This window comes from Salvelinus alpinus, chromosome 1, assembly GCF_045679555.1.
Source record: "Salvelinus alpinus chromosome 1, SLU_Salpinus.1, whole genome shotgun sequence".
Classification (NCBI taxonomy): Eukaryota; Metazoa; Chordata; class Actinopteri; order Salmoniformes; family Salmonidae; genus Salvelinus; species Salvelinus alpinus.
In genome coordinates this window covers 77442840-77461593 of record NC_092086.1, presented here as the reverse complement: position 1 = coordinate 77461593, position 18754 = coordinate 77442840, and the positions used below count along the sequence as shown (strand labels likewise).

The 18754-nt window shown below is 43.1% G+C and overlaps 1 protein-coding gene across 1 annotated transcript in view; it reads left to right on the top strand.

Moving 5' to 3' along the window:
• Positions 1-18754, top strand: part of LOC139530512 (uncharacterized) — a 100879-nt gene that overhangs the window by 55978 nt on the left and 26147 nt on the right. The window contains 2 exon segments of the mRNA XM_071327005.1: positions 1278-1379; positions 4578-4714. Of these exon segments, the coding sequence (XP_071183106.1) occupies positions 1299-1379; positions 4578-4714 (218 nt within the window). The 5' untranslated portion in view covers positions 1278-1298.

The following is an 18754-nucleotide window of genomic DNA, read 5'->3' as shown; positions in this document are numbered from 1 at the left end:
CTTACCGGAAAGATGTTTGTTTCTGTCGGCGCGATGCATGAAGAAACCAGCTGGCTGCACCGACTCCGTTAGCGTCCCTTGAGTTAGCCATGTTTCCGTGAAGCAGAGCACGTTGCAATCCCTGATGTCTCTCTGGAATGCTACCCGTGCTCGGATTTCATCAACCTTATTGTCAAGAGACTGGACATTGGCGAGTAGTATGCTAGGGAGTGGAGCGCGATGTGCCCGTCTTCGAAGCCTGACCACGAGACCGCCTCGTTTGCCCCTTTTTCGGCGTCGCACAGGGTCGCCGGCTGGGATCAGATCCATTGTATTGGGTGAAAAGTGAAAGTAGCACGGATAAACCACCCACTAAAGCTGATTAGGTAAATACCTGGGTGTTCATAACACTTCCCAGAGTAGGAGTGTTGATCTAGGATCATGTCCCCCCCTGTCAATGTAGTCTTATTCATCATGGTCTAAAAAGCATAACTGTAGCTCTCCTACTCTGAGATGCTTTATGAATACAGGGCCTGACCCTGGACCAGCAATTAGCCACTTCTTATATATATATATATATATATTTGAACTAGGCAAGTCAGTTAAGAGCAAATTCTTATTTACAATGTCAGCCTACCCCAGCCAAACCCGGAAGACACTGGGCCAATTGTGTGCCACCCTATGGGACTCCCAATCACAGCCGGATGTGATACAGCCTGGATTCAAACCAGGGACTGTAGTGACACCTCTTGCACTCAGAGTGCCTTAGACCGCTGCGCCACTCAGGAGACAAACACCTGATGTTTAAATGATAATGTACTCATTTATTTATTATACATTTTTTTACCTCCTTTTCACCCCAATTTCATGGTATCCAATTGGTAGTTACAGTCTTGTCTCATCGATGAGGTCAAGAGCCGTCTGTCCTCCGAAACACAACCCAACCAAGCCGCACTGCTTTTTGACACAGTGCCCACTTAACCCAGACGCCAGCCGCATCAATGTGTCGGAGGAAACACCGTACACCTGGCGACTGTGTCAGCATGCACTGCGCCTGGCCCGCCACAGGAGTCACTAGCGTGCGATGGGACAAGGACATCCCTGCCGGCCAAACCCTCCCCTAACCCGGACGACGCTGGGCCAATTGTATGCCGCCCCATGGGTTTCCCGGTCGCGGCCAACTGCGACAGAGTCTGGACTCGAACCCTGAATCTTTAGTGGCACAGCCTTAGACCACTGCGCCACTCGTGAGGCGATAATGTACTCTTAACACTATGTGTGTTTGTGTCCCCCTGCAGGTCTCCATGTGAATCTGTCCCATGATGCAACATGTGTCCCCAGCACTAACAATGATGGCCACTCAGAGCGTTCCTCCACCATCGTACCAGGAGAGCCAACAGGTCAGTACACCACTAGTAGTCAGCTCAGGGTTGGGGTCAAAGCAGTTTTTATTTCAGCCAATTAAGGAAATGGATTAGAAAGTAAATAATCAATAGAAAATTTCTTGCAGAAAACATTCTAGAGTATTTTATTTGTCTTAAGTCAAATGCACTTCCAAACAAACATTGTTATAAGAGCCTAACTCTTATAAACATTGTTATAAGAGTTAGGCCAGACCTAACTGCAGATATAGGAGCAGTTTACCCTACCTCAATGTCAACCTGAGACCAACAGGGCAAATCCACCACTTTTCAACTTCATTGTCATTATCTCCAACACAATAACAGTGTGAAAACTCTGCTTTTTTAAGTTTTGTAGAAAAAATATGTAAAGTAAATAATTATACCCGATGACATCACCCGAAGTTAAAACATTTCAAAAACAAATGTTATGAGATTTTTGTATTTATTAGGGATCCCTTTTAGCTGCTGCCAAGGCATTTAAAAAAAACTTTTCCTTGTATCTTTTTAATCACAGTTCATAGCAACGCGCCATTTTCACATACACTACCGTTCAAAAGTTTGGGGTCACTTAGAAATTTCCTTGTTTTTGAAAGAAAAGCTATTTTTTTTGGTCCATTAAAATAACATCACATTAATCAGAAATACAGTGTAGACATTGTTAATGTTGTAAATGACTATTGTAGCTGGAAACGGCAGAATTGTTATGGAATATCTACATTATCAGCAACCATCACTCCTGTATTCCAATGGCACGTTGTGTTAGCTAATCCAGGTTTATAATTTTAAAAGGCTAATTGATCATTAGAAAACCCTTTTGCAAGTATGTTAGCACAGCTGTCAACTGTTGTTCTGATTAAAGAAGCAACAAAATGACCAGAAACAAATAACTTTCTTCTGAAACTCGTCAGTCTATTCTTGTTCTGAGAAATGAAGGCTATTCCATGCGAGAAATTGCCAAGTGTTATATAGTGTTATACCAGACACAGTGTTATACCAGATCTTCAGTTTCTTGGCAAGAACAAGAATAGACTGACACATTTCAGAATAAAGTTATTTGTTTCTGGCCATTTTGAGCCTGTAATCTAACCCACAAATGCTGATGCTCCAGATACTCAACTAGTCTAAAGAAGGCCAGTTTTATTGCTTCTTTAATCAGGACAACAGTTTTCAACTGTGCTAACATAATTGCAAAAGTGTTTTCTAATGATCAACTAGTCTTTTAAAACAGACAGGTTCTACAGACTGTTGACATCTAGTGGAAGCCATAGGAAGTGCAAACTCATCCATATCTCGCTGTGATTTCAATAGGATCTTGGTTGAAAATCGATCAGCCTCAGAATTTCCACTTCCTGTTTGGATTTTTTTCTCAGGTTTTTGCCTGCCATATGAGTTCTGTTATACTCACAGACATACTTAAAACAGTTTTGGAAACTTCAGAGTGTTTTCTATCCAATACTACTAATAATATGCATATATTAGCAACTATGACTGAGGAGCAGGCCGTTTACTCTGGGCACCTCTGTGCACCTTTCATCCAAGCTACTCAATACTGCCCCTGCAGCCATAAGAAGTTAAGCCATGTAGCTAGCTAGCTAGGTAAACAATGAACCAGTATCCCAAATCATGACGTTACTACCCTGCATGAATCTGAAGGTAGCTAACCAACCAGGGTCAATGTTAGCTAGCTAACATTAGGCTATAACTAGCAACACAAATGTATCTGAGATATGAATAATAAGATCATACACGTAACGTTAGCTAGCGAGCCAGCCAGCTAACTTTAGCTAGCTAGCTAACAGTACACTTTAACTTGAAAGGAAAAAGGCTGTCTGTCAAATTAGAAACGTGTCATATCTGAAAATGTAGCTAGCTAGACATCAAGAATGGACGCTTCTCCCTGTCAGAGATGCCATGGTTGCCCTTAGTTTGAAGATGTAATCCGGAGACAGATGTTTTCTCCATCTCCTTAGCTATTATCCTCTAATTCCACTGATTTCTAAACTCGATCCTCCAGAAAGTGGAGAGCAACACTTATGCAGTTCTACTACGTGATATATTTTCAAAATAGACGCATTAGGCAGGAATACCTAAACATACTGACCAGCTCAAATAGACAGAAGCAGGCTATATGGCTGACCAATCCGAACTGATCTCTCGGCATGTCCAGCCCACTTATTATCTCAGCCAATCATAGCTAGCTGGAAGGTTGCTCACTTTTTCTGTTGCTTAACAAATGGCATACAAGTTTGTTATTAAGGCACATGAAAGTTCACATGTTCCAGAGGGCATTTCTGCCAGAAAAAACACATTTTGATAATAATAAAAAGTTTACTTTCAAATGGCTTTCCTGTGAAGTAGTGACCCGCGACATACGCCTAGTTTCCTGACACGAGCCACATATGAGGTTGAAAAGTGGCAGAATTGCCCTTTAACCTTATCCTAGCTAAGCAGTATCCTAGAGAAGGAAGTAGAGCAGGTTCAATCAGAGCCTCACCATCCCCCACCCTGTCTCCACTCTACCACTGTCTCCTTCCGCCCAGAGGATTAGTGACAGGGGAGAGCTCCCAAGCCACAGTCAGTGCAGGCAACAAAATGCAAATGAGAGCTAGTTAAGTGTGAAGAAGCTAATTTATTTCCCATTTGGAGCCGAGATTAAGATGCTTCCTCCCCAAACCAACACAGGGGGGATGGAGGACCCATTTCCTTCTCTCCAAAGACTGAGGGGGAAAAGGAGACGAGAGGAGGGGGTGGGAGAAGGAGAAAGAGGTGGAGGATCGACACGATTGAAGAGATGCATTGTACACATCCAGACCATCACATCAAAATAACACGCCCATCTTTCATAGGCCATGCGGAAAGATCAAGCTGGTTGTCTATCCACTCATGTAGTTCACAGAATCTGATAATGTGTGTGTGTGTGCCTGCTAGAGATGAGATAGTGGAACACAAAACCAGTTTTCTAAGTAGAAAGCCCAGCCAGAAGAGGACTAATGCACATACAGATCTGGGACCAGGCGTATGACCAGGTGTATGTAGTTGACTGTGGTTCTGAATGCATGAACAGATCTGGGACCAGGCTACCAGTCTATGCAGTTAACTGTGGTTCTGAGTTAGCTAATGCACCGACAGATCTGGGACCAGGGCTACCGTTCTATGTATTGAAGTTCACTGTGGTTCTGTTTGCTCTGCCCTCAGATGACGGGCACCACCCAACAGAACTCCAAGGCCCAACAGGTCCACATCTCAGCATCCTCGGAGGCTGGGAATACCCCCATCAGTGTGACCCTTGACCCCCAGGCCCAGCTGGAGTCAGATAAGCGGGCCGTTTACAGGTAAGACGTGGTCTCAAAGCATACATTTGTGCAATATACTGTACATTTTCTGTGCTATATACTGTAAATTCTCTCTGTTAGTTCATTCACACTAAGCTCTCCAAAAAGTGGTAAGGCAAAACTCCCTTGAGGAGATTTTGAGAACCATCAGGCATTTAAAGGACACCTGTAAACAGACGCACGCACCCACTCCTGCATGGACGCACACACTCACACACACACACACACACACACACACACACACACACACACACACACACACACACACACACACACACACACACACACACACACACACACACACACACACACACACACACACACACACACACACACACACACACACACACACACACACACACATTCAGTACACACTCCCAATGCTAAGGTAAGATTGAGCACGATGATGGTTGGTTTTCTCTATTTTCTCCAGGGTACTGGGTTTTGTGTAACCTATTGTGTGGTACATAACGTGTAAGGAATTATCTTTTCAAGTGCAGTATCACAATTAGGAAATCCTTGTAAGAGTAATTAAGTGAATAGACAGTTGAAAACTGAAAACTAAACATACATTTTGAAAAACATCCTCCTCTCCCAACTCATCACTTGAATATTAATGTACTTTCATAATGGGCTTTTATTATCTGTTAATGAAGAAAATGATTCACAGAACACAGAAATTTGTAATATGTTCAGCAATCTCCCAATGAGAAATCATGCTCCAGCAACAAACCGCTATTTTTGTGCTTCCAAGAAAAATACATCTTCTCCCCAATACCGTCTTCAGCAAACTCTATGATGACACTGCATGCTCTTTGTTCGGCTCACTGCTCTGGCTCCTTGGCTCTCCCCTAGTGTGGTTATCCACTGCTCTTGTCTGAGTGTGCTCTTGGACCCATGGTTGGCCGGCTCAGGCCCCTTAGGCGAGTGCTGTGAAGGCCTCGCCAAGCCTGGGGCAGAATTTCTAAGCCGCTCTGAGATACAAGGCTTCTCTTTGATGGGAGCAGCCAGCCTGAGAGGGGCTGTGGGCGCTGGAAAAGACACTCAGCCCCAGGCCCACGCTGCCTGTTCACTCATTATCGTCCCTCCTGAAAACACACTCACAGGCGGGCTTGCAGCCATGCTCACACACACATGAACTCACACACAAATGAACACACACACACACACAAACGTATGTACAGTATATTCATGCACACATACACACACAAGCACACAGACCGCTAACCCTACCACTTGAAGGGTATGAAACTGAAAGCAAAAAAGGGGCTTCAAAACGTTGCCTTTTCTTCCTCTTTGACACTTCCAAATGTCCTTAAAACATTCTAAACATCCACAGGCAGAGGAGACAGCTTCCTGTCTCCCACTTTATTGATCATCTCCTGTAGTGTGCTCACACCATGCAGCAGCACAACACACAACACATGCTGCTGCAATGCCAAAAGCTAACTCGACAGATATATTGTGGGTCAAATCAAATCAGAAATTAACATATTCTGTTTGTGCCAATTGATGAACACATTTTGGAAACCTTCTTGGATTAAAGACAGAATGCTTGTTTTTATATTTGGATGGCCTTGATGACAAAATGCTGTGTTATAATCAATAAAAGACTGATACGCAACTTTAAAGCATGCGTTCAATGAGTCAAATGTAGCCTCCAAAGCCATTGTCTCGACTCCCTCCCGCTACTGTCAATGATGCAAGGGAAAGTTATACTGTACATTCTCAATCCCAAAAAAGCTGCTCCTCCCCTGTTCCGCACTGTTCCAATTCTCCGCCGCCATTTGGGGGTTGGAACGTTTTCAAAGTGATACCAGAGTTTGAATTAGCATCCCTGTAATTTATCCAGGAAGTTTGCAGCATCTCTTCCTTATTAATGTTTGTGCACACGTCAGTTCTTTCGCTAATGGCCTGGATAGTGAGTTTGTTGTGCGCGGAGGACCTGTCTAGCTCCTCTATTCTCTTTGACGAGTCGTCACTTAATTATTACAGGCGGAATCAACTTGTGATAGCTGTAATTAGCCTAACGAGTTACGAAGCTCCCGATGAAGAAGTGCTAGATTGGGCTTGTCTTATTAGCGAGCTAGCAGGCGGTATGTTTTCCAGAGGTCGCTCCACTATGCCCAACTGATGGAGGCTGAAGGAGAGATATTTATTTATTTATTGTGTACGTCTTTGTAAGTGAAATGGTGGTTGGGGAGATTTTAGCTACTTTGTTTTGATATGAAAAACAGTAGTACAACTAAGATGAACTGTTTGTTTCACAAGTAAAACAGGAACACACAGTATCTCACAGAATCAATGTGCCAACTATTGCCGCCTTCATGGGTGGGTATATTGAGAAAATGTTCTGTACATTAAGAAGTTAAAATACATGCAGTGAACTTGAAATCTACAGTGCTTTTCCACATTTTGTTGTGTTAGAGCCTGAATTTAAAATATATTTATGTTGCTGGCCTACACACAAGACCACATAATGTCAAAGTGGAATTATGTTTTTAGAAAATCTTACAAATTAATAAAAAATGAAAAGCTGAAATTTCTTGAGTCAATAAGTATTATGGTGTTATGGCAAGTCTGAAAGTTCAGGAGTACAAATGTGCTTCACAAGTCATATAATAAATTGCATGGACTCACTCTGTGTGCAATAATAGTGTTTAACAAGATTTTTGACTGACTACCTCATCTCTGTACCCCACACATACAATTATCTTTAAGGTCCCTCAGTCGAGAGGTTTTCCAATGCCTCGCAAAGAAGTCCACCTATTGATAGATGGGTAAACATTTTTTTAAAGCAGACATTGAATATCCCTTTGAGCATGGTGAAGTTATTAATTTACAAGGATGGTGTATCAATACACCCAGTCACTACAAAGATATGGGCGTCCTTCCTAACTCAGTTGTTGGAGAGGAAGGAAACTGCTCAGGGATTTCATGGAAATTCTTACACAGGGACACTCGAAGTCAATCTTAACTTAATCATCCTTTATTTGTCAGTGCGCTGGAGAGGTTCCAACCAACTCAATGCACCCCCTGGGAAGTACCAGCAGTTGTCTTATATATGCCTATACACAGACAAGTTATATTTGCATGATTTAGCATAATTAATTAATCATTACCATTTTGTTTCATTCATGTGACTGACCAATACTGGTTCATAACATGTCACAGACCAATACCTCACGAGGCTTCTTCTCTCTATTGCTGAGACCTTGAAACTGAGATATCTTTCATTCGTTCTCAAAACAAGGTCTGGGCGTACTTCCAAATTGTAGATACTGATGTTAATCAGTATGATTCGTTAAGTCAGTCACTTGCATGAACACAGAAATTGGTTATTAGAACAGCACACGAATAGAACACAGAAATTAGTTATAAGAAAAGCACGAACATTACAATTCCCATTACAAGACCAATGGTGACTTTAAAACAGTTACAGTTTAATGGCTGTGATAGGAAAAACTGAGGATGGATCAACAACATTGTAGCTACTCCACAATACTAACCTAAATGACAGAGTGAAAAGAAGGAAGTCTGTACAGAATAAAAACAGAGTGAAAAGAAGCAAGCCTGTACAAAATACCTGTTTGCAATAAGGCAATAAAGTAAAACTGCAAACAAATTGGCAAACAAATTAACTTTATGTCCTGAATACAAAGTGTTATGTTTGGGGCAAATCCAACACAACACATCAATGAGCACCACTCTCAATATTTTTATAAGGATGGTGGTGGCTGTTAATCAGTTAATGGATACGCTTGTCATCGGCAAGGACTAGGGAGTTTTTTTTAGGATAAAAAGAAACAGAATAGAGCTAATCACAGGCAAAATCCTACAGGAAAACCTGGTTCAGTCTGCTTTCCAACAGACATTGGGAGACAAATTAATATTTCAGCAGGAAGGTAATATTTAACACAAGGCCAAATATACACCAGAATTGCTTACCAAGACGACAGACTTAAGTCGGCATGAAAATCGATGGCAAAACTTGAAAATGGCTGTATAGCAATGATCAACAATCATCTTGAAAGAGCTTGAAGAATTAAAAAAATAATAATGTGCAAATATTGTACAATCCAGGTGTACAAAGCTCTTAGAGACTTACCCCAAAGGTGATTCTAAGATGTATTGACTCAGGGGTGTGAATACTTATGTAAATGACATATTTCTGGATTTCATTTTCAATACATTTGCAAAAAGTTGTAAAAACAATATTTTCACTTTATCATTATGGGGTATTTGTTTGTAGATGGGTGACAAAAAAACAACATTTTAATCCATTTTGAATTCAGGCTATAACACAAGAAAATGTAGAATAAGTCAAGGGGGATGAATACTTTCTGAAGGCACAGTACAGAATGGTTGACAAAATGAACCACAACTCTGTTTCACACAAAAGTCCCATATTTGTCATACATCCTCAATCTCAAAATGGAAAGCAAACAGCGTTACATGCTATAACACTTTTATTTTCAACCTTTGACATTGGTGCCATCCTTTTTCTAATGGGCCCAAATTGCAGTCCAAAGCCCTGCATGTGTTGTGTCACTCTACACCGTAGATCCGCCCGAGACATAGCCTCGTTATTGTTATTTATTGTCTTACTATTCTTCTATTTTTGTTTGTTCATTTTCTTAATTTTTAACTCTGTGTTGTAGGGACAGGGCTAGTAAGTAAGCATTTCATGGCAAAGACTACACCATGCAATTTGAAGTGTGTGTTTGCTGCCACTTATTGAACTCCAGTGGATGGACGGATTCACAGGGAAGCGAGGAATGAGAGAGTATGTGTGTGTTTGTGTGTTAGCGAGCACACACGTGTGTGCATCCATAGAGCAAAGAGGTGCAGCGGCGAGGCAAAGACATCCCGTATCATACACTATGGGAACGCTTTTAATTTGACAGTGCCCTGGAATGGGGGGCGCCATGCAGGATGTCTGCTCACAGACTTCAGTAATGCACCATAAAGTCTGTTTACCTTCACCGCTGTGAAGCTCTCGCCGCTATTTTGTCTCCCATCTGACCGCTCCCACATTCCTTAACGACCAGCGCTGTTTGATGGCGCAAAGCTAGCCACCCGTGTTCCTTAAAAAAGGCTTCCCTTCGAGTGTTCAGCGGGCTGGCTGAAAGGTGTTTGTGTCAGAGCCCAGTGGTTTATTGGCATGGTCAGTCTGATCTCTGGTTGGTTCCTCACCGTTTGACTTGACTGAGAAGGTTGAGAGAGGAAGGGCTGCAGGATATTCGTGGGGGAGTTTGTCAAGCGATTTTAACTTTGATATTGTTACGGATACAGAGAACTGGGTGCTTGTGGAAGTAAGCATCTTTCGATAATGTTAGTCACAGGAACATTAACAACCACAGCTGATATGACTGAATAGATTTAAACGGCCTGGACAGTTTGAATGGTGAATACAAACTATAACTTGAAATGAGTAACATGAAAAGATTACACTGGCTTAACTGGATCAATGAAAGTGTCACGCTCTGATGATAGGAAGGTGACACACCAGCCCATCTGCCTCCGTCTCCCATGGGCCCACTTGCTCTCTACAACTGGACTGTGACAGAGACAGAGAATACAAGCACGCAGGCAGATATGCGCACACGCACGCACACACACTTCAGATCTCACATACCGCAGACACTACACCCTGTGCCGGCTTTGCCCATCTATCCCGCATTGCAGGTGATGGAGGGAGGATGGACCAACAATGACTGTGTATGTGAATGGATAAATCAAATCAAATCAAATTGGTCACATACAGATGGTTAGCAGATGTTATTGTGAAATGCTTATGCTTCTAGATCCGACAGTGCAGCAGTATCTAACAGGTAATATCTAACAATTCCACAACAAAACCTAATATCTAACAAATTCCACAGCAAAACCTAATATCTAACAAATTCCACAGCAAAACCTAATATCTAACAAATTCCACAGCAAAACCTAATATCTAACAAATTCCACAGAAAAACCTAATACACACTAGTAAAGGAATGGGATGAGAATATATAAGTATAAAATATATGTGTGAGCAGTGACAGAGCGGCTAAGATAAAATAAATATTAAATAATAGATAGTGAAGGATACAGTACACATTATATACATATGAGATGAGTAATGCGTGATATGTAAACATTCTTAAAGTGGCATTATTAAAGTGACTAGTGTTCCATTTATTAAAGTGGCCAATGATATCAAGTCTGTAGGTAGGCAGCCACCTCTCTGTGCTAGTGGTGGCTATTTAACAATCTGATGGCCTTGAGATAGAAGCTGTTTTTTAATCTCTCTGTCCCAGCTTTGATGCACCTGTACTGACCTCGCCTTCTGGATGGAAGCGGGGTGAACAGGCAATGGCTCGGGTGGTTATTGTCCTTGATTATCTTTTTTACCTTCCTGTGACATCGGGTGTTGTAGGTGGCCTGGAGGGCAGGTAGTTTTCCCGCGGTGATGCGTTGTGCAGACCGCTCCACACTCTGAAGAGCCTTGCGGTTGTGGGCTGTGCAGTTGCCGTACCAGGCGGTGATACAGCCCGACACGATGCTCTCAATTGTGCACCTGTAAAAGTTAGTGAGGGTTTTCGGTGACAAACCAAATTTTCAGCCTTCTGAGGTTTTTCAGCCTTCACCACACTGTTTGTGTGCATGGACCATTTCAGTTTGTCGGTGATATGTACACCGAGGAACTTAAAACGTTCCACCTTCTCCACTGCTGTCCCGTCGATGTGGATAGGGGGGATGCTCCCTTTGCTGTTTCCTGAAGTCCACGATCATCTCTTTTGTTTTGCTGACATTAAGTGAGAGGTTATTTTCCTGACACCACACCCCCAGGGCCCTCACCTCCTCCCTCTAGGCTGTCTCGTCGTTGTTGGTAATCAAGCCTACCACTGTTGTGTCGTCTGCAAACTTGATGGTTGAGTTGGAGGCGTGCATGGCCACGCAGTCGCGGGTGAACAGGGAGTACAGGAGGGGGCTGAGAACGCACCCTCAACACCCAGTGTTGAGGATCAGCGGAGTGGAGATATTGTTTCCTACCTCCACCACCTGGGGGCGGCGCGTCAGGAAGTCCAGGACCCAGTTGCACAGGGCGGGGTCGAGACCCAGGGTCTCAAGCTTAATGATGAGTTTGGAGGGTACTATGGTGTTGAATGCTGAGCTGTAGTTAATGAACAGCATTCTTACATAGGCATTCCTCTTGTCCACATGGGATAGGGCAGTGTGATAGCGATTGTATTGTCTGTGGACCTATTGGGGCGGTAAGCAAATTGAAGTGGGTCTAGGGTGACAGGTAGGGTGGAGGTGATATGATCCTTGACTAGTCTCTCAAAGCACTTCATGATGACAGAAGTGAGTGCTACGGGGCGATAGTAATTTGTTCAGTTACCTTAGCTTTCTTGGGAACAGAAACAATGGTGGCCATCTTGAAGCATGTGGGGACAGCAGACTGGGATAGGGATTGATTGAATATGTCCGTAAGCACACCAGCCAGCTGGTCTGCGCATGCTCTGAGGACGCGGCTATGGATGCCGTCTGTGCCGGCAGCCTTGTGAGGGTTAACACGTGTAAAATGTTTTACTCACGTCGGCCACGGAGAAGGAGAGCCCACAGTCTTTGGTACCGGGCCGCGTCAGTGGCACTGTATTGTCCTCAAAGCGCGCAAAGAAGTTGTTTAATTTGTCTGGAAGCAAGATGTCGATGTCCTTCGACAGGGCTGGTTTTCTTTTTGTAATTCGTTATTGTCACATACGTCTCGTGTTTGAGCCTTTGAATTGCGACTTTGCTCGAATACTGCAATCAATCCATGGTTTCTGGTTAGGGAAGTTTTTAATGGTCACAGTGGGTACAACATCTCCTATACACTTCCTTATAAACTTGCTCACCGAGTCAGCATATACGTCAATGTTATTATCTGAGGCTACCCGGAACATATCCCAGTCCACGTGATCGAAGCAATCTTGAAGCGTGGGATGCGATTGGTCAGACCAGCGTTGGATAGACCTAAGCCCGGGCACTTCCTTTTTAGTTTCTGCCTATAGGAGGGGAGCAACACGATGGAGTCTTGGTCAGATTTTCTAAAAGGAGGGTAGGGGAGGACCTTGTAGAATTGTGGAAGTTAGAGTCGCAATGGTCAAGCGTGTTACTCGCTTGTGTACAGCAATCGATATTCTGATAGAATTTAAGTACCCTTGTTCTCAAATTATCTTTGTTAAAATCCCCAGCTACATTAACTGCAGCCTCAAGATATATGGTTTCCAGTTTGCATAAAGTCCAGTGAAGTTCCTTGATGGCTGTGACCGAGGACAGTTCTCTTGGGAGATAATATGGTTGGTAGTGGATTGTGAAGCATTCTAGGTCAGGTGAACAAAAGGAGTTGAGTTTCTGTATGTTGTTACAATTACACCATGAGTTGTTAATCATGAAACATACACCCCCGCCCTTCTTCTTACCGGAGAGATGTTTATTCCTGTCGGCGCGATGCACTGAAAATCTCGTTGGCTGTATGGACTCCGACAGCATGTCCCCAGCTAGCCATGTTTCTGTGAAACAGAGCATGTTACAATCCTGGATATCTCTTTGGAATGCAACTCTTGCCCTGATTTCGTCGACTTTGTTAACTAGGGACTGGACTTTAGCAAGTAATATACTCGGAAGCGGTGGGTGGTGTGAGCGCATCCGAAGCCTCACTAGAAGACCGCTCTGGCACCTTCTCCTCCAGCGGTGTTTTGGGTCGGCCTCTGGAATCAGTTCAAATGCCCTGGGAAGCGCAGACAAAGGATCCGCTTTGGGACAGTCGTATTCCTGATCGTAGTGCTGGTTGTGCTGGTAAGTTGACGTCTCTCTGATATCCAATAGTTCTTCTCGGTTGTATGTAATAACACTTAAATAACACATCGATCACGTGACACCATTCATTCCTATGTGAAGACTCAATAGGACATTGAAGCCAAATGAAGTTGGTTAAGATGGCGTCTCATGGAGACATAACATGTGTAGTTGGGGCTACTCCAGGAAGTGACGTTACAGGCTAGCTCAGTGCTGCTCCCTCTCATTGAGTATCTCAAGTTGAAGGCCAACCGGGATACTGCAGGCTGCCATTAGCAACTAAATTATCCTTCTATCCTCTGTGTGCGATCTGAAAATAATCAGTTATAGAACATGCATTGGTGTATGTGAAGCAATTATTGGTACCATGATTGTCTTTGAATTTTTTATTTATTTACACAAAGGTTAACCCTGAAGATCGACATTTTTCCATTCATAGGAGATCCTGTTTTCTGTTAACAATGCCTGCAGTACCGCGGCCGGCCTTGAACTTCCAGTCGTTCTCCCCTGGGATGGACAAGGGAAGAAAGAGAGCGAAAGAGAAAATAGGAGAGACCGAGAAATAAATAGGGGGAAGAAATACAGAAGGGAGGTGGGAGGACAAGACAGAAGGAAGGAAGTAAAAGAGAAAAAGGAGGAGGCAGAGAGATGGGCTGCCGTTAAACTCACTGTGTGTGTGTGTGCATGCTTGCGTGTGTGTGCGTTTCCTTGTGCGTGTGCATGCTCGCTTGCGTACATGTACGTGCATGTGTGTGTGTGTGTGCACGTGTATGTGTGCCCCCTGCACAGGGTGTGCTTCAGACATGTAGCCTGGGGGAGAGGGCCTTGTCGAGAGCACACACAGCGTGGTTCCTGCCACAAACTGGGTCCTAATAAAGCGCCCGGGCATATGGCAGGACTGATTAGAATGGCAAACACGGTGAACACACAGATAGAGCCCCCCCCACCCCCTCCTCTAACGTTCTTCACCCCCTGGGTGGGTTGCCAAAAGCTCCCCAACAAAAACAGTGGCAGAGAAAAAATTGGAATAGCAAAACATGGTTGCTCTTGACGTTCGGCACCTTTTGTCCAATTACGGAAATACTTACATTTTACATGGTTTTTCTGAACAAGTGTTTTTTTCTACCACAGGTACTACAGGTATTTACGCTTACAGATTTACTCCCATTGTATATGGAGAAAGAACTGAAAAATGACCTTATGAATAAATAAGTCCCCACAATTATAGGTACAGATCGATAAGCCAAGGTATATAAACTCAGAAGGCACACACCCTTGCTAGTGACAGCAAGGCCACAAACCTGTACGCAATTAGTATCACACCATGGTTGCGTTCGATACGGCACCCTATTTCCTATGTGCACCACTTTGGACCAAAACATAGTGAATAGGGTGCCAATATAGTCAATTGAGTGCCATTTCAGATGCACCCCATGCCTTTGATTCACGTATGATACTGCAGAAAAAGGGTAGGTTTTTCATAACCATTCCCCAACCTTAATGTTTAAGTGAACACGTATCGTGCGAGTGTGATTCATGGAGGACCGTTTCGGTGGGGTGTTTTGTCGTGGCTCAGTTGGTGCAGGAGGAGAGACTTTGTGCTGACTGACTCCATGCTCACTCCCTCCGTCCTGTAAATGGCTCTTTTATGGCCCGGGTAACGATCCCCCCGTCGGCCGTCTCCATTCCGTCGCACTGCAGATAGAGACTGGCTGTTTTTTTGGTGCCCGATGTGGGGCTAAATGGTGTCCATATTAGGACAGCCTTAGTATCAGAAAGACTTATACAGGTACGGTGTGCATTCACCTCAGTCTGATCCACTCCCTGATCTACCACTGTCTGTTCCCTAAGCATGAAACCGTGTAGCCTCCATTCAAGCTATGAGTATAAGAAATAAAATGCTCACAATTTGCACAGCTTGGGTTAAGGCATACAGCAGTACCAAGATAGTGACCATTAAATCAAGGGAAACAAAATGTGACACATTATTCAATAGAACTGAGAAAATACTTTCATGTTTATTACTTGGTAGGCCTACATTTATTTGCACCCACCTGAGCAGCTGATTGAACGTAGAACCATGTAAATGTCCAAAACCAGGAAAAATATCCTAAACCAGGCAAAGGTCCATGAATGTTATGTGCCTGGAGCCTTACCGTTTAATAAATACATCTAAAATAAGGATTCAATTGTGTAATTACTGCTATTGTTTATTTGCCTGACAACTCACCTTGAATTTAATTCCGCTGCTCTATCAATCGCTACATACATTCAGTCTGAAACTGCCATCCCTGAAGTCGTTTGTGTGACTTCAAAATGAGGGGTGACTTACAAAACAAATTAATCAGCGATTGGATCGTCTCTAACAAGTCTAACCAATCAGAGTATCAAAGTTGATCATGTAGGCCAGCTCTGGCCCAACCCATCAGATTCTGGGACCAATCAGAATGGTCAGAATATGTTCGCATTCTATGGATTGTCGGCAAGGGATGCAAATCCAGACTCATTGTGGAGAAGAAACGTTTTTCTCTTACTGTGGTGTTGTAGGTGTGGGCCAGTCGGCCAATAAAACCTATTGTGTACCCATAATGCCCCGGGGTTATGAGAAGAAGCCCCGCGGCATCATATCTCCATTTCATCAGTTGTGTGTGTGTGCGTGTGCGGGTGCGCCTGTCTGTGTGTTTACAGAAAGCACTACTGAGGAAGGGGGAACAAACATTTCACTCCAGAGCTGGAAACCATCACCAGTGAGAATGGCTATTGGAATCAATAACATGATAAATTCCTATATTTATCTGGGTTTTCATTTGAGATTAGTTCAATACGTGGACCTATTTTTACTCTCATAAGACAATAACTGTCTATAACACTTAGATATCTTAGCCCTAGTTCACCGCTCCATCGCCTAGCCGAACTAAAAAATACGGCACTTTCTCTTTGGAATAGCGTGGATAGAGTGCTGTCTGAAACCATGCAGGGGTAGATCGCCTCGTCAGACCTTTGACAATAGTTCGGCAGGCTCTGCCGCTCTTTGGGCGTGGTATGGGTTAAGCACGCCTCTGTTTCATACAGCGCGCCAGAGCAGTTCTTCCAGTGTCGGTTGAAATGGTAATGCATATTAATATATGTTAATTGCATGCAAATAAAGGTTGCTTCGCTACAACACCCACAACGGAAGCACAATCATGGCCTCGGATTGGGACAAACTCTTTTCACTCCGTGGGCGGTGGTATACATTACAGTGGCCGTGGTTTTTAAAGTGCAAGGACTGTCCGACGCACATGCACTTTCAACTGGAAACCCTCCGCCTGGGACCTCATTCATAACTTAAACTATGGTGGGTTACTACGTATAGTTTACAATTGCACTTTCATATTAGTACATACTTTTGCTTAATTTCCTCTTCATCTATTGGTTAATATTCTCCACTCCCCTTTAATTTCTGGTCATTCATTTCACCTGTCACTGATGTGCACCCTGAAGAAGGCCTGTGAGCCGCACCGTGTTGGTGTATTTTCTTTACATTTTTACTATTCAATAGCCACTAAAATAAAGGCTTTTAACTTTTACACAAGAGTGCCTTGGTTTTTTGAAGTAGGATGTTTTTACCCAGCTACAACTTACTTTGGTCACTATAAATTATACCCCATTCTCCGATTACATGTTTTATTTAACTAGGCAAGTCAGAACAAATTCTTATTTACAATGACAGTCTACCTCGGCTCAACCTGGACTATGCTGGGCCAATTGTGCGCCACCCTATGGGACTCCCAATCCAAATCGGATGTGATACAGCCTGGATTCAAACCAAGGACTGAAATGACACCTCTTGCACTGAGATGCAGTGCCTTAGACTGCTGCACCACTCGGAATCATCTCTCTTTCTATCTTCATTTGATGCCAAAACAGCGGTCCCTATTTTTTTACATTTTTCATTGCCAAAATGAAAGATGTGTAATGAAAAGCTTTGATTGCTAGCCAACAAACAATGTCTATCTACTAAATTTACCTGAATGAAATATCGGAAACTGATCGCACGTGTGTGTGTGGCCATAAAAGACAGATAGTAACAATGTAGGTGAGATTTAATCAAATTTCACTGCGATTGGTTAGTCAACATGCAATAATACCTGTCAATCGCTGAGATGAATTATTTTTATTGCTGGCTTCATTAAACACTTTTTTTTGTCTTATTTATTTTTTGTGGTCCTATACATGAGACCAACTTTACCATGCTATCCTGGAGGCATACTTACACAACCAGTCTCGTTACTTTGCGTTGAATGATATCTCTCAATTTCAAACAATGCGAAATTTGAAAACAAATTCATTTGTTTACCTTCTTTCTATTCTGTGACTGCATGAAATAGCAAACATAATGTGAATTCAGCGATTTACATTTGTTTACTTCATCTTTGGGGCTCCCTGATGAAACTGTAACATCCATTACTGTAGTTAAGTTTAGTCAAACTGTACTTTATGGCTTAGCAGTGTGTTAAAAAGATTCCACGATCCGAACATGAGCGAATTATTGGCTTGTTCTCGATACTGTGTGGATTCCACTGAAATCTACACCCACCGTTATGTATAGCACCGCCCACCGACCAGAATGGCGTGAAAAGAGTATCCCCCCTTCGATTCACATGTGGACGCGTTAGAACAGACCCAGGGTCTGTTTCTGTGGCGGCAGAAATGCTAAAAGGCTTATTCATGGTTAGTATAGTTTTTGGTGCTCTTTGAACCAGCAATAAAAACATGACTTCTCAACACAGAGGTTGAAGCATTCATAACGGATGGACACTACATCAACATATGAATTACTTTGCCATCTCGGGAGAAAATATAACGTGTACGCTGCACAGTAATATCGCTATCGCTAACATACCTCATGGTTTATTTTAGGGATGAGAAGACGCTTTGTGATTCCTTAGTTAAAGGGAGTTATGAAATCTGAAGACACGTTACGTTAACCGAGACACAGTAAACCGATCATATTCACTGTTTCAAACATTAACTTCTGTGCTGCACAGGAATGTGATTGGTCTTTGCCTTTTTAGTGCAATAAACTTTGTAGTTTCTTTAGCACAGAAGAGGTCGCTCTTATGCCTGAATTCGACCCGAAACCAACTGTAGTGTTGAGATCGGTTGTATGAAACCAATCAGTATGTCATGAAAAGCTCTCAACCGTACCAGCCCGCTCTTCATTTCTATTCA